Source organism: Cheilinus undulatus, linkage group 22, assembly GCF_018320785.1.
Source record: "Cheilinus undulatus linkage group 22, ASM1832078v1, whole genome shotgun sequence".
Lineage (NCBI taxonomy): Eukaryota > Metazoa > Chordata > Actinopteri > Labriformes > Labridae > Cheilinus > Cheilinus undulatus.
Genome location: NC_054886.1, coordinates 31,817,176 through 31,843,642, shown reverse-complemented (window position 1 = coordinate 31,843,642; position 26,467 = coordinate 31,817,176). Strand labels below are relative to the sequence as shown.

Genomic DNA, 26,467 nt, shown 5'->3' with positions numbered 1-26,467 from the left:
AGACCTGATCATCAGATGTGTGGTCCTGCTTGGTGGTCTGCTGATATACGACACTGCCCTCTACTGCTACTATGAGGTACTGCACACATCTTTATTTAGAGGAGGATTCAGACTGTTTGGCATGATGTCATTAGGAAAAAACTCTCAGTGATTTTACTGATTTAAAAAGAGTTTTTCTGATTTCTCTCCAGGTCAAAACCAAGCGGAAACCTCCGGTCCTGAGAAATGAAATCAATGTGGAAATGCAAATAATTACAACACCGCAAGAGTCCACTTGAGGCTGGCTGCAGAAACAGTCCAGTCTGGACACCTGTTAAACAGCCGGTTTTTACAGTAGAATTTAACTGTTTTACAGCCTGGTTCAAAAAAGACAAATGTGTCTCGTTAGTTAATATCTTCATATCATCTTCAGTGAATCTGCAGCTTCTGGGCTATCACAGATAATTAATAAACCAACTAGAATATGTGTAAAAACAGATGGTAGCAGGTCAGCTTCTTGTATTGATCATATCGTTGTAACAGACCTGAGTTTTGTTCTAATTCGGTATCTGTTCCAGTAGGCTGCAGTGACCATAATCTTATTAGTTATAGTTGTAGGAAGTTATAGTTGTAAGAAAGACAAAAGTTCCTAAATCAGGTTCAAAAATAATTATGAAACATCCATGAGGAATTTCAATCTGTCCAAATATGAAGACGATGTCAAGAAGGCAAACTGGTCTGAGGTTTTTTTACAGAAGGATCCTGAGAAAGCTTTCCTGGTGTTCAATCAAGTTTTAATGACTATTGTTGATTATCATGCACCTATCAAAAAATTTACTGTTAGGAATATAAACAGCCCATGGTTAGATAAAGAATTAAAGGACCTTATGAAGGAACGAGATCAAGCTAAACTGACAGCAATTTCATCTAACTTTAAATCTGACTGGCAAATATATTGTAAACTTAGTAACTTTGTAACTAAATTAAATAAGAAGAAAAAGAAGTTTTATTATGATAATAGAATAGAAGAAATTAAACATGATAGTAAACAATTATGGAATACCTTGAACTATGTACAAAAAGGAAACACTAAATCAACTCCAGCGTATGTAGAGAGTGAAGATGCATTCTTCACAAAACCTAAAGACATAGCAAATCACCTAAATGATTATTTCTTAACTAAAATGGAAAAACTTAAAAATACTGTGCAGACACAGAACCACAACATATCCAATAGATTAAGAAGTCAGATTATGGAAGGTAAGACATGTAGATTTGAATTCAAGAATGTCAGTGTTTCCAAAGTGGAATTACTCATTATGAATTGAAAAAACAAGCCACCAGGGGTCGACTTTCTAGATGGTAAGTTGTTAAAGCCTATTGCTTCTATTATTGTTCCTATGCTAGCACACATAATTAACCAGTGTTTTAATTAAAATGTTTGTGTGCAAGCGTGGAAAATTTCTAAAGTGGTGCCTCTTCCCAAAGATAAAAAAGTCTTTCTCTGGTTCAAATAGTCGGCCTGTGAGTTTATTACCACTGCTAGGGAAGATAATGGAAAGAATAGTATATGAGTAAGTTCAGTCTTATTTCTTAAATAATAAATTAATTACACATTTTCAGCATGCATATAGAGAAAAATACTCTACAGCAACTGCCTTGTCCCAGATGGTTGATGACTGGTTCAAAGCTATGGATGAAAGAAAACTAACAGGAGCAGTACTGCTAGATTTTTCTGCAGCATTTGATATAATAGATCATGAGTTATTGTTCCAAAAATTAAAATGTTATGGTTTTTCTGAAGCTGCATTAAAATGGACTAATAGTTATTTAAGTGACAGAAGACAAACTGTATTTTAATGGGAGTTTCTCTGATTTAAAGGTTGTGAAACATGGAGTGCCTCAGGGAAGTTTCTTGGGCCGCTCCTGTACACAATTTTCACCAATGACCTTCCCTCTGTTTTAGATAAGGCAAGTATCTCAATGTATGCTGATGATTCTACCATATATCTATCAGATGAAAATATTGATCATTTAAATGTTAATTTACAGACAGTGGTAGACTGGATCAGCAACAATAAACTTGTATTAAATGTACCCAAAACAACTTGTCTAGTAGTTGGAACTGCTTATTGTTTATGTTCTAAACCAAAGCTTGAGCTCAGGATAAACCAGACTTTATTAAATCAGGTAGATGATGTCAAACTTCTTGGTGTTATTATAGATCAGAGATTGTCCTGGGACAAGCAGGTACAAAAATTAGTGACTAAGATGGCAAATACTTTGTCACTTACTAAAAGGTGCGCCAGGTACTTCTCACCAAAGACAGTTCTACAACTAATTCAGGCTTTGTTTTTTCCCATCTGGATAACTGCTCTGTAGTCTGGTCCAGTATTTCCATCAGCAACATTAAGAAACTGCTGCTGGTCCAGAATAAGGCCGTACGTGTGGCTCTGTCATGCAGGTTTACGTCAAATGTCAGTAAAATGCATGAAAGGCTCTCATGGTTTGAAGATAAAAATAGATTATTATATGCGCTGATGGTTTTCATACGGAATGTTATAACAACTAAAACCCCTTTAAATTTATATGAAAAGCTCTCCTTTAGTACAGATGTACATCATTACTCTACCAGGCATGCTGTTAGAGGTTGTTTTATTTTGCCTAAAGTAAGGACTTCAACAGCTCAGCGATCAGTAACATACAGAGCAATGCAGGAATGGAACTTACTTCCCAATGATGTTAAACAACATAATACTCTTTATTGTTTTAAAAAATCCCTGAGAAGATATTATCTCCTAAGAAACTTTAGTAGCCAATACTAAAGTTGAATACTTTGTTGAACACATGGGCTTGCTAACGTCTATTCTTTAGAGTCACTTGGAACAATTGTAATGTCTGTTGTCTTTGACTTTGTTTGGGTGAGTTGTAATTGTTGAAATGTCTGTTCTGTTGGTGTAATGTGATGTATTGTCTTATGTTTGTGTATTGTGATTTTTGATTGTATAAATTGTATTGTCACAATGTTAACTGTAGACCCCAGGAAGAATAGCTTGGAGCTGATGCTTAAGCTAATGGGGATCCAAATAAACAAACAAATCTTCATCTTCAAAGTCACAGAGGTGTCTGCTGATACTTTTCTGTTTTTTACTGTACACCATCGAGGCCTGAAACTCAGACTGATCCTACTATTTCCTTTGTTTGAGACTTATATCTTCCCTTTACCCTCCTGCTTCTTGCATGGAAAGTAGTTTCAAAGCCCCATCAGTGTCGGACAGTGTCGTCTTAAAGAGTCGTACACACTGTTACAGTATTGGTGAAACCTAAGGCTGATTTTAGGGCGCTGACATGGTGGTTGGCCTTCATAACATTGGTGGTAATGGCTGTTTCTGCAGTTGTCTCCTGACTGTGACAGCAGCAGAGATAGCTGATGGAAAATGTTAGTCTGTCACTGATAAAGGCACCTAAAACACATGATTTTAACTTTACTTGGATTTTAAATATGACAGCATTAACGTACATATTACATCCATTTCAGAAACAGAGAAAAACTTTGACCTTCAACCACATATTTGTGATGAAGTGTTATGTAATATAACCTTATTCTACTAGCTAATTAGCTTCATTATCACGTGCATTTTTTACTTTTTTTGTGTGAAAGCAGTTTGTAAAGATTAAATCCATACCAGGAACTTTGATATTGTATGTATTTTTATGTTTTTTTAATTGTTTTTTTTTTTTTTTTTTTTTTTTCTGCCACTGGCAGCTGATGCTAACTGCCATATTTGCTGTGTGACTATCTGTGACAAACAATAGCAGGCTATTCATTGTAGCGTTTAGCTTGATTGTAACATGAAAAGCTTGTCACTGTGCAGATCATGCAGGAGAGCGCCTGAATAATAGACAGGAAGAAAGACAGAGAGCTGCTTTGAATAATGACATAAATCAGCTAATTCAAAGAAGTGTGAGGACTTTTTTGTAAATATGTGGATATTTTGAAGATTTTTTTTTGTCACCAATTTATTTCTTTTGCTATCTGTGATGTGTAAAAGTCAATTTTGAAATTTCAGGTTTGATTAATTTCGGCTAAAACTCTGGAGTTTAGTGACTCTTAAATATTTTAAGTTTTTATATATTTTTGTAGATTTAAAGTTAAGTTTTCTTTCATTTGATAAATATGACAAATGCATCAGTGTGTTCAGATAATTTTGCTTATTGTGAGGCCTTCTCTGCTCTGCTACATCTTCTGCTGCACCTTCATCTGTGACTTTACACATTAGTTTTAAAGCTAATGTATAAAGTCATGTTTGGAAATAGACCTGGGGCTTCAAACTGATGACAGACATGGACACCAACTAGAAAAACTCCACTCATGGTTCCTGACGTCTGTGGGTGCATGGTGGGACTGGGTTCATAGTTCATCTTGTTGAAAGGTGAGCCTTGGCCACTAAAAATGAGGCGCTGGCTTAAACAGCTGTGATGTGTCATTTAGAGTAAACCTGGGCTGCAGCATTTACCAAAGGAAACCAAAACACCAAAAAGAGGATTTGGCTGAGCAGAGAATGATCAGGTTTTATCACTTGTATCCTGATTTTTGATCATTTGAGTTTGGCTTCAATAAAGATTAAAACTGTAGTGTAACACTCGTGGTTCATTTTCTCATAAGAGTTTTCACATAGAAGGACACCGTATCACCCTGAGCACAAGCTGGTCATACCCTGTTATAACCAGTTTGGGCTACTGCTCAGTAAATGTGAGGAATACACTGTAGAGAGTAAATGTAAGGATTGGACCAGAGTCAGAAGAGCGTAGAAATGACTGGAGCCCAGAGAGTAACTAGTGAAACAGTGCCACAAAATGTCCACTACTCATCAAAACACATTGGCAATAACAACCCAAAATTAAAGCTGCAAGCAGCAATAACGGGTCCTTGCAACCCGTTGCATGTCAAGATGTTATGTGAAAGCAGATATGTAGCAGCTTTGCAACACTCACACTTTTACAGAAACAGAAGGTGACACCCGCCATTAATTTCCAGAGCTTACTATTATTTTGGCAGTAAAACTAATGAGAAGGAGGCATGCCCACTGAAAATTTTGAATGCTGCTCCAAATTATGAACAAATCACTATTGTCATCTTCACAGCTCCTTTTTCTGCTCTGCTTGGCTCAGCCACTTTTTCTCTCTCTCTCTCTCTCCCCTGCATGCTTGCAGCCTCACTACCTCTCCCTCATGTGCGTGCTCACTCCACAGGAGAAAGATTACAGAGTGGCTAAAAGCATTAACTGAATGTTCCAATAATTGGTGATGAAGATCGACCAGAGGAGCAAATAAAGAGCTCAAGATGTGTTCAAGTTTGTTTCATTATTTTCATCAATGCTTTTATATCTTCTTCTATCTCCTCAAGTATGAAAATGGTCTTCTGCAGCAAAGATCATGGAGATGTGCAACTCCAGATGTGAAACCAGTCTTCAGCAGCAAAGATCATCATTCATGGAGATGTGCAACTCAAGATGCGAAAATGGGCTTCAGTAGCAAAAATCCTCACTCGTGGAGATGTACAACTCTGGTATGAAAATGGTCTCCAGCAGCAAAGATTGTGGTTCGTAGAGACGTTCTACTCCAGATGTGAAAACGGTCTTTAGCAGCAAAGATTCTCTCGTGAAGATGCGCAACTCAAATGTGAAAAAACAGTCTTCAGCAGTGTTCATTTTGTTGACTAATTATTTTCATTACAGTTTTCATTAATAGCCTTCTTTCCCCTGACGAAAACTAGACAGTAACTAATAAGAACAAGTGCACATGGACAAAAACTAAAACTTGATTAATTGACATTTTAGTCAACAAATTAAAACGAGACAGAAATGTTTGACAGAGACTTTATCCAATCAGACCTAATTTCTTCATGTAGAAAGAAGGGGCAAGTTAGGCATATATCCAATCACAGCTGCTTTGGCTGTGTGGAAAGGTGGGATGAGATACGGGGGAGATCCAATCCCAACTGCTTTTGCTGCATGGTGGCGGGGTAAGTCTGGGAGAGATCCAATCAGTCGACTAAATTTATTGTAAATTTCGTTGACTAAAATGTTGGGAAGTTTCGTCAACTAAAACTGAAACAATTAAGATGACTAGATAATAAATAAAACTAAAAGATATTTTTGGCAAAAGACTATAAAACTAAATTAAAAAGTGCTGTCAAAATAAACACTGGTCTTCAGCAGCAAAAATCATCACTCATGGAGATGTGCAACTCTAGCATGAAAATGGTCTCCAGCAGCAAAGATTGTTGATTGTAGAGATGTTCTATTCCAGGTGTGAAAACGGTCTCCAGCAGCAAAGATCATTGCTCATGGAGATGCGCAACTCAAGATGTGAAAATGGTCTCCACCAGCAAAGATTCTTGAATGCAGAGATGTTCTACTCTCGTATGAATATGGTCTTCAGCAGCAAAGATTATCACTCATGGAGATGTGCACCTCAAGATGTGAAAACGGTCTCCAGCAGCAAAGATTATCACTCATGGAGATGTGCAACTCAGGATGTGAAAATGGTCTTCAGCAGCAAAGATTCTCGAATGCAGAGATGTTCTACTCTAGTATGAATATGGTCTTCAGCAGCAAAGATTATCACTCATGGAGATGTGCAACTCTAGTATGAAAATGGTCTCCAGCAGCAAAGATCGTCGATAGTAGAGATGTTGTACTCCAGATGTGAAGTCTCAGAGAAAGTGCAGCTAGCTGTAGCCTGTGTTAGCTCAGTTGGACTGGTAACTGTCCTGGAGTCATGAGGTTGTTGGTTCAAATCTTTTGTGGATTTTTGAAGCTGCTGGTGTAAATCGCTGACTCAGGAGTAAAGAGGACTGCCATAGAGTTGGAGGGTTGTGGGTTTGATTCTTGATGCATTTTTAAGTCCAGTTCTCAAAAGCGGAGATCAGATCCTGTGAGAACCATGAACAGGTGTGTGTCTCAGTGGATTAGTGGAAAAGCCAACTGACTGTGGATCAGAGGGTCACAGGTTCAAATCTTACCATGGGTTCATCCATTTTAAAAGTCTGAGTCCAAATCTAGACTTCAGGAGACCTGGACAGGAGTTGGCCTTTCAAATCTAACCAATGTCTTTAAGTTTTCAAGATTTGAGTCCAAATAAAGAAGGAAAAGCCCCTCTGAGGCTCTGCTGCATGTCTGGCTCTGTAGTCTACAGAGATAGTGGACTGACTCAGAGTCTGGAGGTTCCAGGTTCGACTCCCATCTTGGTCTCAGTGAATTTTAAAGCCACATTCTGAACAAAGAGGATAAATGCGCCAGGAGAAGAGGTGGTAGTGTGAAAGGTATGGCGGCAATAGCACAGAGGACTGGACTAGACCAGTTCTGCAGGGGATGCTGGGGTTCAAACCCCACTGTGGCCGGTACCTGGATCAAGGCATGCCTGATGGAGGAGGGGGGACGCGGCACGGCGCCCCCCTGGGGAGCCGTCAGAGATGTAAGTAGGGGGTTATGCAACAAAAACGCAGACACAGCAGGAGGTTTACAGGATGGAGTCTTTATTTGCATGCATGGATGATCACTCATCTTCTCCTCCACTGTAGAAACAGGAAATACTTACCCGCCTCCTCCAGGGTCAGGGTACCAAAGTATCATTTATTTTGAAAGGGCTTTTGAAAGTACGGAAATCAAGAAAATGGACAACTTCACTCATTTTTCGATTTGTGTCCAGAATGGAAAAACGAGTGAAGTTGTCCGTTTTCTTGATTTCCGTACGTTCAAATGCCCTTTCAAAATAAATGATACTTTGGTACCCTGACCCTCCAGGCCCTTCAGGTCCTCTCTGGCCTGCTCCCTCTGCTCATTCAGCAGCCTGCAAACAAAAAACACATGAACTCACATTCAACATAAATAAACGTAGGGATGAGTCCTTTACTCACATGAGTTTCTGCAGCTTGGCGTCCTTCTCCTGCTCTTCAGTCGTAGTCTGACATCAGCCTCTCCTGCTCCAGCAGCAGACCCTGGTTCAGACTGAGAGGAGACGCTCGCTAAGCTCTGATTGGACGCTTTTTAATGGCAGAGTACCTGTCAGAAGAAATGTCAACAAACCACATCAACATAGATTCATTTTGTTCATCTGGTTTCTGGAAATTTCTCCAAACACTTATTTGGCTTCAAAAATGCTACAAGGCAGAACATTTCTGAAATGACAGACCTTTACATCAGTGGGTCCCAACCTTTTTTCTTTGTGGTCCCTCTACTCTAAACACTCTAAAGCCCCCCAGGACAATCTCTGAGAAATTAAACATCATTTTTAATCGTTTTATTGACTAAATCCCAGCACAACTGCATAAACTAGTTCTTGATAAATATCTGCGTATAAACTATCCATTATTACAACAGCATTTAGAACCACCATAAGAATATCAAAATGAGAAGTTCAGTCAATTTTAAAAGGAAAATCTCAAACATTTCTAATTTAACAAGTCATAAATTTACCAGACAAAGAAAACTGGGAATTTATGTCGACTAAAAGGTAGAATTTTCTGTCATTATAAAATCCAAAAGAGCCGTGGAAAAAGAAAATGACAAGAGAAGAAGCTGTTGAAGTCCTACAGATGATCATCTAATCAGGAGATTTTTCTTAGTAGGATTGATCAGTGAGGAAATGATCCAAGAATGATCACATTATCATTATTCCCCAGACTCTGAAGAGATGTTTTTGTTCATAGTTTTCAGTTTGGATCCTGTAAATTCACTAGTTTACAATGTTAAATCCTGACATTACAAACTTGAAATTTAAAGTGCATGATGTCATAATGTAGGACTTTTGAACTAGAAAATTCTGAGTCCAGGTTCTTGAAAAAATATGACTTTATCATCTCAAAAAAATGTACTTTTAAATGTCACCTTTTTCCACTTACCACTTCCTGCCCATTTTTCCACTTTTTTGTTTTTTTAACCATTTTAATTTTTACTTTTTTTTAACCACTTTTCACCAATTTTTAACCTTTTTCTTACCACTTTTTGCCCATTTAACTCTTTTTATTGTACCACTTTTTGCCTAGTTCTTAAAACTTTTTTTTTATTTTTACCACTTTTTGTCCATTTTTTAAATGTGTTTTCTTCTGTTCCACTTTTTGCCCATTTTTTTGGTACCACTTTTTGCCCTTTTTTAACTTTGTTTTTTTTGTACCACTGTTTTGCCCATTTTTTTTCCTTTTTTTTTTTTTTTTTTTTTACCACCCTTGTGGTTTAAAAAGTGTACAGATCCTCTTTATTTTGTTCGACCTTTAAGAGGGCTCTAATACTTCCTCTTACATCACATTTTTAATCATGACTCTATAAATAAAAGTTCATTGTAGACGCCCCCCCCCCAGGGGTGCCTGGACCCCAGGTAGGGAACCTTTACATGACAACAGTGTAACAGGTGTGTGTAGACTTTTAGAGCCAGTGTAAAGCCAGACTACAGTCGTATGTAGCTAAAAGTTTCTGACTCAGTAAAGAGGAGTGGTACGAGGATTTTACATCCTTCCTCACAAGGATCACAAACAGCAGACAGTCGTAATGACTGTCACTACTTTGGTCTGAAAAAACAATAAAAAACAAACTTTAGGATAATTTAAACCAGCATAAAGTGGTTCATTGAGAACCAATCAAATCTGTGGAAATATCCCAGATCTAAAAAACATCAAACATGAAAAGGTTTGTTGATTTTTCTACTGCTTCATTCGTCTCTGTGGACTTGAAGTTAAAATTTAAGGCCCGCTTAAGACATTTTTGGACTAAATTCCAGATTCAGTACAAGTCTCATCACAAAAAGTGATTAGTCTAAATGAGTAAAACTCAACGTGTGGCTTAATTGGGATGGTTTGTGGCTCTTTTATGTCTTCATTTCAAATATTTTCCACCAGAAACCCTCAAAAAACTTTCACCTCAGGAATGATCCATATCAGGTCACATTAATCAGTTTGTTTCCACTCTTCTACAGGAGGCTTTAATTGTCAACCTTTATTTTTTGTCTTAGTTTTTTTCATTACCCTTATTTCTAATTCTTCTCCATTTTTTCCTTTTTTTGACACTTTTAATCCATTTTTGCCTCTTTTAGCCCATTTGTGCCACTCCTTCTTGCCAGTTTTGTAGTTTTTGCAACTTTCATCCTGCTTTTTGTTATTTGCAATTCTTTCCCCTTTTTAGCAAATTTTGGCCACTTTTCACCCAATTTAAGCTGCTTTTTGACATTAAATGACACTTTTTACATTTTTGTCACTCTTTGCAGCAATTTGCCCATTTAGTCACTTTACACCAATAATTTACCACATTTTTGCCACTTTCTGACTAACTCAATTTTCACCATTTTTATACCACATTTTTGTCGCTTTTTACAATTTAAGTCACTTTTCACATAATTTTTTTAGCCCATTTTGCCACTTTTTGTCCCTTTCAGTCACTTTTCACCATTATTTTACCACATTTTTGCCACTTTCTGATCCTTTTTTTAATCATCTGTAACTCCTTTTTAATGTCGTTTCTCATCCATTGTTGTTATTGTTCACATAGTTTTTGCCATTAAATGCCTATTTTTCACCTATTCACCATTTTTTTGCTGCTTTTAACAGTTTTAGTCACTTTTCATTCATTTTTGCATCTTTTTGCCCACTTTAGTCACTTCACTTTTTTTTACCACATTTTTGCAGCTTTTTGACCATTTTTGTCATCTGTAACTCTATTTTCCCTTCTCAACCATTTTTTTGCCATTTAATTCCAATTTTGCACCTTCTCACCAATTTTTTGCTGCTTTTTGACATTCTCACTATTTTTTACCACCTTTTTGCTGCTTGTTGACCATTTTAGTCACTTTTGATTAATTTTTACATTTTTGCCAGTTTCTGACCATTTTTATCATCTGTAACTCCTTTTTAAATGTAACTTCTCACCCATTTTTGCCACTTTACACCTGTTTTTTTTACCATTGTATTCCAGTTTTGCACCTTTTTTGCTGCTTTTGATCGTTTTAATCAATATTCATTAATTTTTTTTACCAAATTTCTGCACCTTTTTGCCAATTTAAGTCACCATCCACTATTTTTTAACCATATTTTTTTCAGCTTTTTGACATTTTAGTCACTTTTTGCTATGTTATACCACATTTTTGCAACTCTTTGACCATTTAAGTCACTTTTTATTAATTTTCACCACATTTTTGCCGCTTTTTAGTCACTTGTTGCTATTTTTACCACATTTTTGAAGCTTCTGAATGTTTTCATCACCCATAACTCCTTGTTTTGTATCACTTTCCCCCCATTTTTCCTACTTGTCACCTAGTTGCCATTTAATGCCTATTTTTTGCCTTTTTGCTAATTTTGTTTCCGCTTTTTGGCCATTTTAGTCACTTTTTTACCATTTTCAGCACTTTTTTGCTGCTTTCTGACCATTTTTGTTATCTGTGAATCCTTTTCTTGACACTTTTCACCCAGTTTTTGCCAATTTACTCCAATTTCGAACCTTTATACCATTTTTTTCTGCTTTTTGACCATTTATGTCTCTTTTAATCCATTGTTGTCACTTTTCACCACTTTAAATGTGGCTAATGCAAAAGTATTTATTTATTTTTTTTAACAATTTGGCTCTTTGGTTGAGCAGTTTTCAGTAACACTGGTCTAAATAGTTTACTTATTTTACTGCAGACTTTGATTCAAACATCTCATGCCGTGGGTTTCTTCTTATGTCTGTGGTCTCTAACGTCTTTAAAAATGTAGTTTGATTTTAAACAGTCAGACTTACTCTGTGAGCTGGTCCAGCATCCTCTGCTCGTCTTCGATCTGGTCTCTCAGTGGGCTCAGCTGTTTGCGGTGAACCTCTCTGTGGTTCTCCAGCTGCTCCTCCAGAGTTTTCTGTGCCACACAGACACAAAAACATTCAGCTGTTTCACATTTCTGTAACAGAGATTCTCAGTGACGTGTTTCCTTCTCACCTTTATGTCCCCATCGTGTCTGCCGATGCCCTCCTTCTCCTTCTCCTCTCCTGACATGTCGTTTGTTTTCTCTGATGAAAAACAAAGAAGACAATTCCATCAAGTTAACCTGTTTTTACTTGAGCTAAGATGTTTTAATGGTTAATATAAATATGCGAACCGTGAACCTGTAGCTCAGAGAGCTCCTCGGTCAGAGAGTCCTGGCTCTTGGCCTGGTGCTGTCCAGACAAGACGTGCATGTGTTTCATTGTCAGTCACACTGCCAGCTACTGGCCTGGCATGCATACTACAGCAGTTCCCACATTAGTGGATCTGATTGACATTTAAAAACCAAACCTTAAAAAAAAAAACAAAAAAGGAGAAGAATTAAAGGGATTATGTTCTCAGAGGATAGTTTTTGTGTAAAAATGGCTGTAGTGACAATCATGCTAAATGTGCTGCTTTATTTAACAAAAATAAAAATGGGAGACTTCCTGTTCCTGTTTTTTTAAGGTTCAAAATCCTCAGATAATCCTGCTGCCAAAAAGCCACGCTCACCGACAATCATCCTATCAATCATCTAGTTTTGCTACTGGGTGTTTTTCTGCCAAGTTTCATGGCTTTACAAGTTTTCTACTTCCTGTTACATGGCGAATGAAAAATTGTCATCGCCACACCATTTTAGGTAAGGACTCTTGACCTTCAAATTTGAGTAATATCAACCTTGAGGGATGTGCCTGGGCTAATTTCAAGATGGATTTGGCCAATCTTGTAATAAATGGAAGTTTTTTTAGTGAGCACCAGCCACTTTTATCACTTGATGAAGCATTTTAATTTAAGGGGCTGCCATGGCCATGCCTTTTGACCAATGAGAAATTTCCGAATAACTTTGGACCTAAGACATCTCTTCTTGCTCTACACCAAAAAGTAGTTTGGATGAACACCCTAGGATGAATTCATTCAAATACGACCCCTGAATATGCCTCATTTTACCAAAAAATTAAAAACATCCGACTTCCTGTTTGACTTACAATATGGGTCCAAGAGGATTTTTTTTTTTTTTTTTTTTTGCGTCCTGACATGACACATCTGCCCATGCATTTTCAAAATCCTGAGTCAAACCTGCTGGGGGGGGACTGAAGTTTTGAAATGTTATTGGGGGTGCCATTGAGCCAATAGGCCACGCCCACCTACAAAATGAACATCATCCAAGAATGCCAATGAGATTTTTTTTTTTGCAAAGTTTCATTGCTCTACATGTCTTATAACCGTTTGAAAAATCTATTTCCTGTTTTATGGCAAACTAAAAATCGCCATGGCCACGCCCTTTAACGTAGACATTTTGACCACTGTATATGTGTTAGGCCAACCCCTTGGGAACTGCCTGAGTGAATTTCAGAATGATTTGTCCAACCAAGTAGGTACTGCGACGTGAAACTCAGGAGTAGTGACTTTCTGTTGCCAGAGGGTGGGGCTACATAATTTTTTAAAATATCCAGCATGGATGTGTTCTGGCCTGGACTGCTATCAAGCACATCAAATCAGATATGACCATGTATACCAGAGTTATGACTGTTTAAACATTTTTTGCCGGGACAAAATGGCGACTCTTGAGTTTGTCACCCCGCCGAGTCCATGCCCTCTGACGAAAAGTCAATTTTATTTTTCACAAAGCTAAATCCACAATTGGAAGATGATGCTGGGGTGGAAGATGACTCACAGGTGGATTACATGGTATCAGACTTTGGAACGGACACGGCTATACGTTGGATGAGCGATTCAGTGGAGGACGGGGGCATGGACCTATCCTCTGGGGTCAGGACTAGAGCTAGGAGTAGAATGAATGCACCAGTGGAGGAAAGGAATAGAGTCATAGATGAAACAAAGCTCCAGATTTGTCCTTGTGTTTGCCAGAAGGTAACATCAGTCAAAGGCCTTAGAACGCATCAGGGGCGGATGAAGTGTTTGGCGAAAGGAGTGCAGGGTCGCCGCATTGATCAGTTCTTCCTGAGAAGTCAGTCGGCTGAAGTCCAGTGGCAGGTAGAAAACCACAGTCCGCAGGATGTCAGTAACTCTGGCACTGCAGAGGAGGGGGATAGCCTGGGCAGAAGGGATGTGGATGGCGCTGAGGACAGCCTGCCAATCAGAGGGAGAACTTTAGAGCACAAAGCTAAAGTGAAACAGCCTAAGGCGAGTGAGAGGACAGAGTGGGAGACAGTTAATAGGGCCCTTGCAATGTTGTTAGAAGGGATCAAGGGAACAGTGGTGAACAAGCTAGAGAAGATAGGAGATGTAATATATACATATGGTGTAGAAAGGTTTGGAGTGCAGGACAGAAACAGGGTTGAGAGGGTGCAGCCAGAAAAATCTAGAATGACAGAAGACAGAAAGAGATAGATAAGTTAGTAAATGAGAGGAGACAGTTAAGGAAACAGTGGATAAAGGCTACAGAAGAGGAGAGAGAGGGAATTAATGTTTTACAGGAGGAGCTAAGAAATAGGCTTTTGACACTTAGAAGGGCAGAACAACTGAGGAAGAAAAGGAAGCAGAAGGAGCGGGCTAGGACAGCATTTTATAGGGATCCTTTTAAGTTTACTAAAGGGTTGTTCATTCAGGAAAGGAGGGCAGCTTAGAGCATCAAAGCAGGAGGTAGAGGATTATTTAAAAAGAACACATTAAGCTCCAGGACAGAATAGGGAGTTGGGCCTCCCACCCACATGCCACCACTAGGGGAGATAGAGTTTAGTATGGATGTTAAACCACCAAGGTGGAAGGAAGTGAGCCAGTTTCATACAATCTCACTCCTGAATGTGGAACGGAAGAACTTCTTCAGTATAATGGCAAAGAGTTTATCTAGTTATTTATATAACAAACTGGTTATAACAGCGTGATACGGTGTCCTTCTTTGTGAAAACTCTAATGAGAAAATGAACCATGAGTGTTACACCACATTTTTAATCTTTATTGAAGCCAAGCTCAAATGATCAAAATCAGGACATAAGTGATAAAACCAGACCAATTGTTATATATATATCAAATTACAGAAAACTTAACTTTAAATCAACAAAAATATATAAAAACTTAAAATATTTAAGAGTAACTAAGCCCCAGGGTTTCAGCCATCAAACCTGAACTTTCAAAATTGCCTTTTAAACTTCACAGATAGCAAAAACAATTACCATTATGTGACCAAGAAAATCTTCAAAATATTCACATATTTACAAAAAAAAGTCCTCAAACTTCCTTGAATTAGCTGATTTAGCTGATTTATGTCATTATTCAAAGCAGCTCTCTGTCTTTCTTCCTGTCTATTATTCAGGCACTCTCCTGCATGATCTGCACAGTGACGAGCTGTTCATGTTACAATCAAGCTTGACGCTACAACGAATAGCCTGCTATTGTTTGTCACAGATAGTCACACAGCAAATATGGCAGTTAGCATCAGCTGCCAGTGGCAGAAATTTTAAAAAACAAAAAATAAAATAAAATAAAAAATAAAAAACAGATAAAAATACATTCAATATCGGAGTTCCTGGTATGGATTTAATCTTTACAAACTGCTTTTACACGCAAAAAAAGTAAAAATGCATGTGATAATGAAGCTAATTAGCTTGTAGAATAAGATTATATTACACAACACTTCATCACAAATATGTGGTTGAAGGTCAAAGTTTTTCTCATATTTAAAATCCAAATCCAGTTAAAATCATGTGATTTAGGCCGTTATCAGCGACTGTCTAACATTTTCCATCAGCTATCTCTGCTGCTGTCACAGTCAGCAGACAACAGCAGAAACAGCCATTACCACCAATGTTATGAAGGCCAACCACCATGGCAGCGCCCTAAAATCAGCCGTAGCTTTCACCAATACTCTAACAGAATGTACGACTCTTTTAAACGACACTGTCCACCATGATGGTGCTTTGAAACTGATTTCCATGTGAGAGGCAGGAGGGTAAAGGGAAGATATGAGTCTCAAAGTAGAGAAATAGGAGGATCAGTCTGAGTTTCAGGCCTTGATGGTGAACAGTAAAGAACAGAAAAGTATCGGCAGACACCTCTGTGACTTTGAAGCTGATATTTGAGGAATAAAGAGGGCATTATCCTTCTATTTATCCATCATCTATACCACTAATCCTGTTTGGACTCACGGAGGGCTGTGGCCAATGAGAGGTCATTATTTTAAGCTTAAATGTTTGCAGTGTTGACAGCAGGAAGATGACCAGTTTAATGATGTTTGACAGATATTTCTTTAGAATAAATGAAGCCAAACAGCACTAATAGTTCACTAGATGTAGGATAGGACATAGATGGAACCCTTTCTCTTCAGACGTGAAGTTCAGGTGAAGGAGGTCAGTGGTCTTATCATGCAACTATGGCGTAAAGAAATGAGGGACTGTTTGACTCTGAAGAAGAGAACAGATTTAGAAAAGAAAATATCAACATTTTGATAAGATTTGGGCTCTTTTCCCACAGATACCCACAATGTCAACAAATGTCAAATAAAAATGTCTCTGGCTCCACCGTCTTCACTGAGACAAAAGGCAGTCATCAAGAGAAACACATCAGTAGTCCCTGGGGATCTGTCTGGTTTTGAGCATAGACTGTAGAAAGAATTGGACAAACCCTGTGTGACGTCAGCCATCTGCTTACAGTAGGCGGACTCAAACAGATCTTGAAGCCAATCTGTGGCGGCTTCCATATTGAAATGGCGGTCTCACCTGAACTATGGATCAACCTAACGGCCCGCCCACTAAGCACGACTTCCTGTCAGCTAGCTAGCAAGCATTCTGGTTGACAGAAACGCAGTGGTTGCCTGTCGAGCTGTCAATCAAATGAAACACGCCAATCAGCGCGGAGTGAGGTTTATCCTAAATATACTCTAAACCATTGTGATACAACCCCCCCCAACACACACACACACACACACACACACACACACACCCACCCACACACACACCTACACACACACACACACACACACACACAGTGAGAGCACATGAAGACATTAGCTAATGAGACACGTTTGTTTTTTTGAACCAGGCTGTAAAACAGTTTAATTCTACTGTAAAAACTGGCTGTTTAACAGGTGTCCAGACTGGACTGTTTCTGCAGCCAGCCTCAAGTGGACTCTTGCGGTGTTGTAATTATTTGCATTTCCACATTGATTTCATTTCTCAGGACCGGAGGTTGCCGCTTGGTTTTGACCTGGAGAGAAATCAAAAAAACTCTTTTTAAATCAGTAAAATCACTGAGAGGTTTTTCCTAATGACATCATGCCAAACAGTCTGAATCCTCCTCTAAATAAAGATGTGTGCAGTACCTCATAGTAGCAGTAGAGGGCAGTGTCGTATATCAGCAGACCACCAAGCAGGACCACACATCTGATGATCAGGTCTCTCAGAGAGGCTGAAACAGATTTGACATCATCACATTTGGTCATAAGACTCATCTATCAAAGACAAAGTCAGCTCAATACCTTCAGACCACTGAACCAGAGTCAAGTTAATGTTTATGAAGCTTTTAGATCTAGAAGAGCCCTTCATTTATCTCAGCAGCCCTGAAGTCATAAAAACAGGAACATTTCTGAAATCTGACAGGGATTTAGTAAACATCTTCATCAGGGACGTCCTGATCAGGACCTCAGTATCAGATCAGAGCTGATGTTGGTATTTTAACTGATCAAGAATCAGAATCCTGAACTGATTTCTCTGCCCTCATCATTTCTATCAGCTGTCACTAACTGGGAACACTGGAGCAGAACGTCAACACACCAGTAACATAGCAGCATTAGCAACCCCATGGCTAACATGTCAGCAGTGTGGAGGAAGTTTTAATGTGACTAAAATAATAGTGAGCTGTTCTTGTCTGAGGAGATGATGAAATATTTAGTAACATGTGAGCAGAAATGAGTGAACACCTGCTCAGATAAGAGAGTCTGACAGGAGTGAATGTGAATATACTGGTGGAGAATGACAGTCACTGTTTGAGCCAGATAATCAGAGAAGTTACCTCCGACAGTGAGAGAGACAGTCTGGCTCACTGAGGAAAAGTTATGGGAGAAAGCATAGAGGTGATAAACACAGCTGTACTGTCCTCCATGGCTCTGGTTTGCAGGAGGAAACAGGAAATGGGCAGAATGGTTGACCGCTGTCAGGGTGTAGCTCTGTGTTGTGTTGGAGTCAGAGAAGATGAGCTGGAAATGTCCTCCTTCATACTGAGGTTTGATGGAGCATGTGATGTTGAAGCTAGTGCCAAAGAGGGCCTGGTAGCCCTGCGGCGTGGCCTCGGAGACCCCGTCAGTGGAGAAGGAGAAGGTGATGTTTGGCTTTTCAAGCAAATCTGGAGAAACAAACGGACATAATGGGAGGACATAAGAGGACATGTTACTTTATTACAGCTCCAAGACTTCAGGGACCGATGCTCTCAGACCTCTGATGTAAACATCACTGATTGATTCACATCAGATTATCAGAGAGTTTTTTACCCCATGACTCCTGATTTAATTCTGCTACTCCAAAAATCTTCAATCTTCAGATCTTCAATGTTTTAAACAAGCAGAGGTCAGTTTTTATTGTGATAGATGGCTCCTAATTATGGAACATTCACGTCTACCTGACAAAGGTGTTCCTCTGTAAATGTTATAGTTGAGGTCTAATCATAATTGTCCTGCTGTTCTTTAACTGATGCTGTCATTGATGTCTTGCAGCTCTGAAGTGATTCCCTCTATGTTAGGTGGATTTTGTAGTCTTGTTGCTCTGGTTTAGATAAAGGTGTAATGGTTGATGTTGCACACTGACACATCCACATACAGGTACCCATAATCCTCATGCATTCAGAGTTTTTATTCTTGTTACTCTGCTTTGATTGTGTTTGTTACTGCATGTCTGCTCCTTATTATTACATCTACATGATTATGTGTTCAGAGTTTTTCTGAGTTTTGGTGGTTCAGTAATATTCTAACATTATTTATTAATCTCTTCCTGCACATCATATTTATCTATGCATCTTCTTTTAATGGTGAAAACATAAAACTGAACTGAAAATCAAATAGGACGTAGGAAACTGAAATCATACATTCATAGAAGGACTCAGGATACCAGATTCAAGATGTTTGGTATTACCTGAGCAGATCACCTCAAGGACCTCGTAGCTGTGATAAAGTTCATGCTTTAAACACTGAAACAGAGAAGACGCAGTCTGGACACAGGAACCTCGGATCCTCCACACCCCGCTTCCATTCTCGTGTCTCACTCCTCTTGTTGAAACAGCAGAACCACATTTCAGAACTGTACACACTACATCTGCAGATCTCTGGTCCCAGACAGAACTCTCCTCTGCCAAAGGTATCCACCTTTCCAGGTGTGTCATCTCCAGTGTTCCTGCACACCGGCTGGGCTCTCCCACCAACCTGAAATAATCTGGATCTGAACAGACAAGAACAGAATCATTAAAGGAAGTGAACTAGTGAGTCAAATCAAAGAAACGTCTGCTCTCTTACTTTCACAGGAGAGTCCAACAGCTTTACCAGGTGAGCTGGTGTTTCTACCTGAGCCAGATCCTCCACAGTCCAGGAGAGCAGACTCGTTACCTCTACACTGGAAGTCTCTGGTCCAGAACGGAGCCTCCACTTCTCCAAACATTCCCCCCTTGAAGACTGAAGGAGCCCCACAGCCCAGCTCCCTGCAGACCACCTGAGCACCCTGCAGGTCCAAGTCCTCCTCACACACTGGGGACCAGCGCTGGTCAGACCTCACCTCCAGTCTGCCTGAACACAGACCAGTCCCGTTCACCAGTCTGACAGAGTCTGTGGAGATTTCAGGAGAGAGACAGAGAACTTGATCACAATCTAAAACCAGTCCTTTCTCTTCACTGGTTCCTGTCCAAACAGATCATGTCAGAAAGGTCAGAATGTTGAAGAACTCTGTGGGAGGGCTCAAAGAACAAATGTCTTCCTAAGAACGCTTGGTGAAGGAGGAATCAGAGCTTTCATGGATGATGATACCAGAGCAGCTGATTTCCAGGCCTTCATCACTGGACCATCCCATGTTCCACACATTCCTCTCATTAAAAAAAGCTGTTTGAGCTCCACAATGATGGACTCCAGACCACCTGTTTGATTATCAAATGTCTGTTTCTCACATTTGCTGTTAACAAAGTTTTTCTGAGTGAGCACAGCTCTTTGAATAATCTTTCTCTTTTTCAACTCTAACTCACAGTTTACCATTACAGAGGTAGAAACAAGGTCTAAAGGCAGCAATAGTTACCACTCATTCAAATGTCAATTTCTTAGAAATTTCTTTTCTAACATAGTGATGTGATGAAAAACATTCAGAAAGATCTGGGCACTGATGTGTTAATACTGATACCTGAGCAGGTGATTTCCAGCCCATAAAAGCCGGACCCATCCTCTGTTCTCACACATTCTTTTAATGTAGATGTAGACTCTACACAATCAGGGTTGATCAACCACATAGGTCTGTCAGAGGATTCCTCTATCATTCTAGATGAAACAGCAGAGCCACAGTTGAGTCTGCTACAAATCACAGCTGCATCTTTAAGAGTCCCGTAACTTGGATATCCTGGTCTCCACTCTCCATGGTGTTTGATCTCCAGTCTACCAGAGCAGGTGCTGGATCCTCCCACCAACCGGATTTCATCAGGGTCTGACCAAAGACAAGGAAATAGTTCAGAAAAGACAAAGGGGGTCTACTTCACCTCTCCTCCAGCAGATCTACAGTAAGTTGTGGAGTCCCTCAGAAGTCAAAGCTCAGCCCCGTTCTCTTCTCAGCTTTACATTTTCACATCAACTTCAATAATCCACACATACAATATCTTTACTACTGTAATGCTGATGACTTGTAGCTCCAACTACACACAAAAACTAAATCTGACTCTAAAGTAGGGTTGGACAGCTGGTGGTCGGGGGGCCACTGGCAGCTCTCCACCTCATTCAATGCGGCCCTGAAGTCAATATCAGTTAGCAATAAATTATTAACCCTAGGAAAACAGTCAAATCTGCCATGAAAGCATGAAAACAGAAACATTTCTAAGATTATCTTCTGCTAATGGTCTATGTTTAGATATTTTATTATGTCTGTGTTATTAAATGTAAAAAATTTCAAAGGTTTTCAAATTTCTTTAGATTTTTGAGAAAAAACACACATTTTTTTTAACTTATATTCTACTTTTTAATGTCTTTTTAAATTTGTTTTGAATATGCTTATATTCAGTTTTTTTAATTACACAAAAATTGAATTTTATTGTTTTAACTTCTAAATTCCTTTCATTTGTGAATTTTTTCATTTTCTTTATCTTTTATTTGTTTTTTTTATATTTTGAAATTAATTTTGTAATCTATTTTCTATTTCTGTTTTATGTAATCTATTTTAGTTTTACTTCATTATAATTAGAAATTTACTCATTAAAATATTTATTACTTTTATTTTTATTTCATAGTCTAAATTTGATTTCACTAAAACTTTAACTGCTCATCATTCAATTCCTTATCCAATTTTATACTCATTTAATGTTTTGATTTATTTTGTTATTTCATTAAATATTTGAAATTCCTCACATTTTAATGTCTTTTATTTCAATATTTCTCTTAATTTAGAATTTTTATTTTATCTTATTTATTTTTCTTATTTCATTTCTTAGTTATTATTTCAATTATTTTATCGATTTTAATATTTCTTCGTTTTTCGTAGATTCCATTGGCTGCAATTGTTGCTGTAAAGCTTTTATATGCATCACTAAATGCACTTGTAGAAACTGTGTGAGAAAAATACCAAGTAAGGATCATGTTCACTGAAAAAGCAGCTGGTTCTAGTTCTGTGTAAATCTCATGGAAAAACTATTTCTATTTGCACTTGAGTTTAAAAACATGAATGTTGGTATAATTAATCATCAGGAAAGCTACATCTTCTTCCTGTTGTTGAATGTTTAGAAATCATAGGGCTCAGATTGATCATAAATCCAACAATCTGGAACAATCTGGCTCTTTGTCATTGACTTTAAAATGAATGCAGCCCTCTTGGTGACCAAAGTTGTCCATCCCTGCTCTAAACAATCTAAAGCTGTACGACATTAAACTTCCTCCAATTCAATCCAAGCAACACTGAAGCTGTTTTTAGGTTGATTACACCAAACAGAGCCCTAATAAATGGAACCATCAGTCCACGTTCTCACAATGATGAAGAGTTTTTACACATCCTTCCTGATGTAAACCCTGGTCTTGGTTTCAGAAGCTCTAAAGTGGATATGACTGATTCAGATTTGGAGAGTTAGTTCAACTTCAAGCCAACAACTGGTCTGGTCTTCCTAGTCTGTTGTCTCTTCAAGTCTCAGCTCAGAATAATTGGTACGTCTATATCAGAGTCTACCTGTGCTCCTCCTCTCTCTTCCTGTTTCTTTCATATTCCTGTTCAATCATGCTTTCATCTGTGTGTGTCTCAGTCAGCTGCTCCACTTTCAAATGTGCTTTCAATCATTCATTTCACTCATTCATACTTTCATTGGGACAACAAAGGGAAGTCAATCAAAGCTCCAGCTCTACCTGAGCAGGTGAGCCCAACAGCTGTAGCAGCTGGACAGGTGTTCCCAGTCAACCCTGAGACTGGACAGTCCAGGAGAGCAGACTCGTGGCCTTCACACTGGAACTTCTTAGTCCAGAACGGAGCCTCCACTTCTCCAAACATTCCCCCCTTGAAGACTGAAGGAGCCCCACAGCCCAGCTCCCTGCAGACCACCTGAGCACCCTGCAGGTCCAAGTCCTCCTCACACACTGGGGACCAGCGCTGGTCAGACCTCACCTCCAGTCTGCCTGAATACAGACCAGTCCCGTTCACCAGTCTGACAGAGTCTGTGGAGATTTCAGGAGAGAGAGAGAGAACTTGATCACAATCTAAAACCAGTCCTTTCTCTTCACTGGTTCCTGTCCAAACAGATCATGTCAGAAAGGTCAGAATGTTGAAGAACTCTGTGGGAGGGCTCAAAGAACAAATGTCTTCCTAAGAACGCTTGGTGAAGGAGGAATCAGAGCTTTCATGGATGATGATACCAGAGCAGCTGATTTCCAGGCCTTCATCACTGGACCATCCCATGTTCCCCACATTCCTCTCATTAAAAAAAGCTGTTTGAGCTCCACAATGATGGACTCCAGACCACCTGTTTGATGATCAAATGTCTGTTTCTCACATTTGCTGTTATCAAAGTGTTTCTGAATGAGCAAGGCTCTTTGAATAATCTTTCTCTTTTTCAACTCTAACTCACAGTTTACCATTACAGAGGTACAAACAAGGTCTAAAGGCAACAACAGTTACCACTCATTCAAATGTCAATTTCTGGACAAGAGAACGTAGAAGAGAAAATAAGCAGGACATGTTCATATGAGACTCTGTTAACATAGTGATGTGATGAAAAACATTCAGAAAGATCTGGGCACTGATGTGTTAATACTGATACCTGAGCAGGTGATTTCCAGTTCATAAAAGCTGGACTCATCCTCTGTTCTCACACATTCTTTTAATGTAGATGTAGACTGTACACAATCAGGGATGATCTCCCACACAGGTCTGCGAAAGGATTTAACTATCTTTCTTGATGAAACAGCAGAGCCACAGTTGAGTCTGCTACAAATCACAGCTGCATCTTTAAGAGTCCAGTAAACTGGAAAACCTGGTCTCCACTCTCCATGGTGTTTGATCTCCAGTCTACCAGAGCAGGTGCTGGATCCTCCCACCAACTGGACTTCATCAGGGTCTGACCAAAGACAAGGAAATAGTTCAGAAAAGACAAAGGGGGTCTACTTCACCTCTCCTCCAGCAAGTTGTGGAGTCCCTCAGAAGTCAAAGCTCAGCCCCGTTCTCTTCTCAGCTTTACATTTTCACATCAACTTCAATAATCCACACACACAATATCTTTACCACTGTAATGCTGATGACTTGTAGCTCCAACTACACACAAAAACTAAATCTGACTCTAAAGCAGGGTTGGACAACTGGCGGTCGGGGGGCCACTGGCAGCTCTCCACCTCATTCAATGCGGCCCTGAAGTCAATATCAGTTAGCAATAAATTATTAACCCTAGGAAAACAGTCAAAATCTGCCAGAAAGCATGAAAACAGAAACATTTCTAAGATTATCGTCTGCTAATGGTCTATGTTTAGATATTTTATTATGTTTGTGTTATTAAATGTAAAAAAATTTCAAAGGTTTTCAAATTTCTTTAGATTTTTGAGAAAAAACACACATTTTTTTTTACTTATATTCTACTTTTTAATGTCTTTTTTTAATTTGTTTTGAATATGCTTATATTCAGTTTTTTTAATTCAACAAAAATTTAGTTTGATTGTTTTAACTTCTAAATTCCTTTCATTTGTGTCTTTTTTCATTTTCTTTATCTTTTATTTGTTTTTTTTATATTTTGAAATTAATTTTGTAATCTATTTTCTATTTCTGTTTTATGTAATCTATTTTAGTTTTACTTCATTATAATTAGAAATTTACTCATTAAAATATTTATTACTTTTATTTTTATTTCATAGTCTAAATTTGATTTCACTAAAACTTTAACTGCTCATCATTCAATTCCTTATCCAATTTTATACTCATTTAATGTTTTGATTTATTTTGTTATTTCATTAAATATTTGAAATTCCTCACATTTTAATGTCTTTTATTTCAATATTTCTCTTAATTTAGAATTTTTATTTTATCTTATTTATTTTTTCTTATTTCATTTCTTAGTTATTATTTCAATTATTTTATCGATTTTAATATTTCTTCGTTTTTCGTAGATTCCATTGGCTGCAATTGTTGCTGTGAAGCTTTTATATGCATCACTAAATGCACTTGTAGAAACTGTGTGAGAAAAATACCAAGTAAGGATCATGTTGACTGAAAAAGCCGCCGTAAACTGATTTATTTCTGTGTATATCTCATGGAAAAACTATTTCTATTTGCACTTGAGTTTAAAAACATGAATGGTGGTATAATCAATCATCAGGAAAGCTACATCTTCTCCCTTTTGTTGAATGTTTAGGAATCACAGGGCTTAGATTGATCATAAATCCAACAATCTGGAACAATCTGGCTCTTTGTCATTGACTTTAAAATGAATGCGGCCCTCTTGGTGACCAAAGTTGTCCATCCCTGCTCTAAACAATCTAAAGCTGGACGACATTACACTTCCTCCAATTCAATCCAAGCAACACTGAAGCTGTTTTTAGCTTGATCACCAAACAGAGCCCTAATAAATGGAACCATCAGTCCACGTTCTCACAATGATGAAGAGTTTTTACACATCCTTCCTGATGTAAACCCTGGTCTAGGTTTCAGAAGCTCTAAAGTGGATATGACTGATCCAGGTTTGGAAAGTTAGTTCAACTTCAAGCCAACATCTGGTCTGGTCTTCCTGGTCTGTTGTCTCTTCAAGTCTCAGCTCAGAATAATTGGTACGTCTATATCAGAGTCTACCTGTGCTCCTCCTCTCTTCCTGTTTCTTTCATATTCCTGTTCAATCATGCTTTCATCTGTGTGTGTCTCAGTCAGCTGCTCCACTTTCAAATGTGCTTTCAATCATTCATTTCACTCATTCATACTTTCATTGGGACAACAAAGGGAAGTCAATCAAAGCTCCAGCTCTACCTGAGCAGGTGAGCCCAACAGCTGTAGCAGGTGGACAGGTGTTTCCAGTCAACCCTGAGTCTGGACAGTCCAGGAGAGCAGACTCGTGGCCTTCACACTGGAACTTCTTAGTCCAGAACGGAGCCTCCACTTCTCCAAACATTCCCCCCTTGAAGACTGAAGGAGCCCCACAGCCCAGCTCCCTGCAGACCACCTGAGCACCCTGCAGGTCCAAGTCCTCCTCACACACTGGGGACCAGCGCTGGTCAGACCTCACCTCCAGTCTGCCTGAACACAGACCAGTCCTGTTCACCAGTCTGACAGAGTCTGTGGAGATTTCAGGAGAGAGACAGAGAACTTGATCACAATCTAAAACCAGTCCTTTCTCTTCACTGGTTCCTGTCCAAACAGATCATGTCAGAAAGGTCAGAATGTTGAAGAACTCTGTGGGAGGGCTCAAAGAACAAGCATCCTGTTCTTCACTGAACAAGATTCACAACAGAGCAGATGGTAGGGGGAAGTTATCCAAATGCCCGAGTGAGTACCAATGCTTACATTTCAAACTGTATTTAAAATCCATTCAAAACAGTTTTCTTTAAATTTGTTTTGTTTCCTCAAAAAGCTGCTTGAGTTCTACAATGATGGACATCAGACCACCTGGTTGATGAAAAATTGTCTTTTTCTCACATTTGCTGTTATCAAAATGTTTCTGAATGAGCACAGCTCTTTAGATAAAGTTTCTCTTTTTGAACTCTAACTCACAGTTTACCATTACAGAGGAAGAAACAAGGTCTAAAGGCAACAACAGTTAGCACTCATTCAAATGTCAATTTCTGGACAAGAGAACATAGAAGAGAAAATAAGCAGGACATGTTCATATGAGACTCTGTTAACATAGCCATGTGAATAAAAACACTCCAGAAAGA

General features: G+C 38.7%; 2 protein-coding genes across 2 annotated transcripts in view; one reads left to right on the top strand and one right to left on the bottom strand.

Annotated features, from left to right (window-relative positions):
- Positions 1–18,984: 18,984 nt before the first annotated feature.
- LOC121504338 (scavenger receptor cysteine-rich type 1 protein M130-like) lies at positions 18,985–25,957 on the bottom strand. The gene is made up of 7 exons (XM_041779050.1): positions 25,951–25,957; positions 25,563–25,868; positions 23,380–23,676; positions 22,472–22,777; positions 20,283–20,579; positions 19,415–19,720; positions 18,985–19,340 (listed from the first exon to the last, which is right to left on the bottom strand). Exons 1-7 carry the CDS (start codon positions 25,955–25,957, stop codon positions 18,985–18,987), a joined length of 1,875 nt encoding a protein of 624 aa, XP_041634984.1.
- Positions 25,958–25,972: 15 nt separating this feature from the next.
- LOC121504337 (macrophage mannose receptor 1-like) overlaps positions 25,973–26,467 on the top strand; it is a 6,324-nt gene continuing 5,829 nt past the window's right edge. Inside the window, exon 1 of the mRNA XM_041779049.1 lies at positions 25,973–26,051. Coding sequence (XP_041634983.1) covers positions 25,973–26,051 — 79 coding nt within the window. The remainder of the gene's footprint in view (positions 26,052–26,467) is intronic.

Bases quoted from the DNA above. Each gene is read 5' to 3' on its own strand.
- LOC121504338 (XM_041779050.1), bottom strand. The intron at 19,721-20,282 runs GTATCAGTATTA...AAATCTCCACAG, and splicing joins GCTGGAAATCACCTGCTCAG to ACTCTGTCAGACTGGTGAAC. The intron at 19,341-19,414 runs GTAAGAGAGCAG...TTGTCTGTTCAG, and splicing joins TGTTGGACTCTCCTGTGAAA to ATCCAGATTATTTCAGGTTG.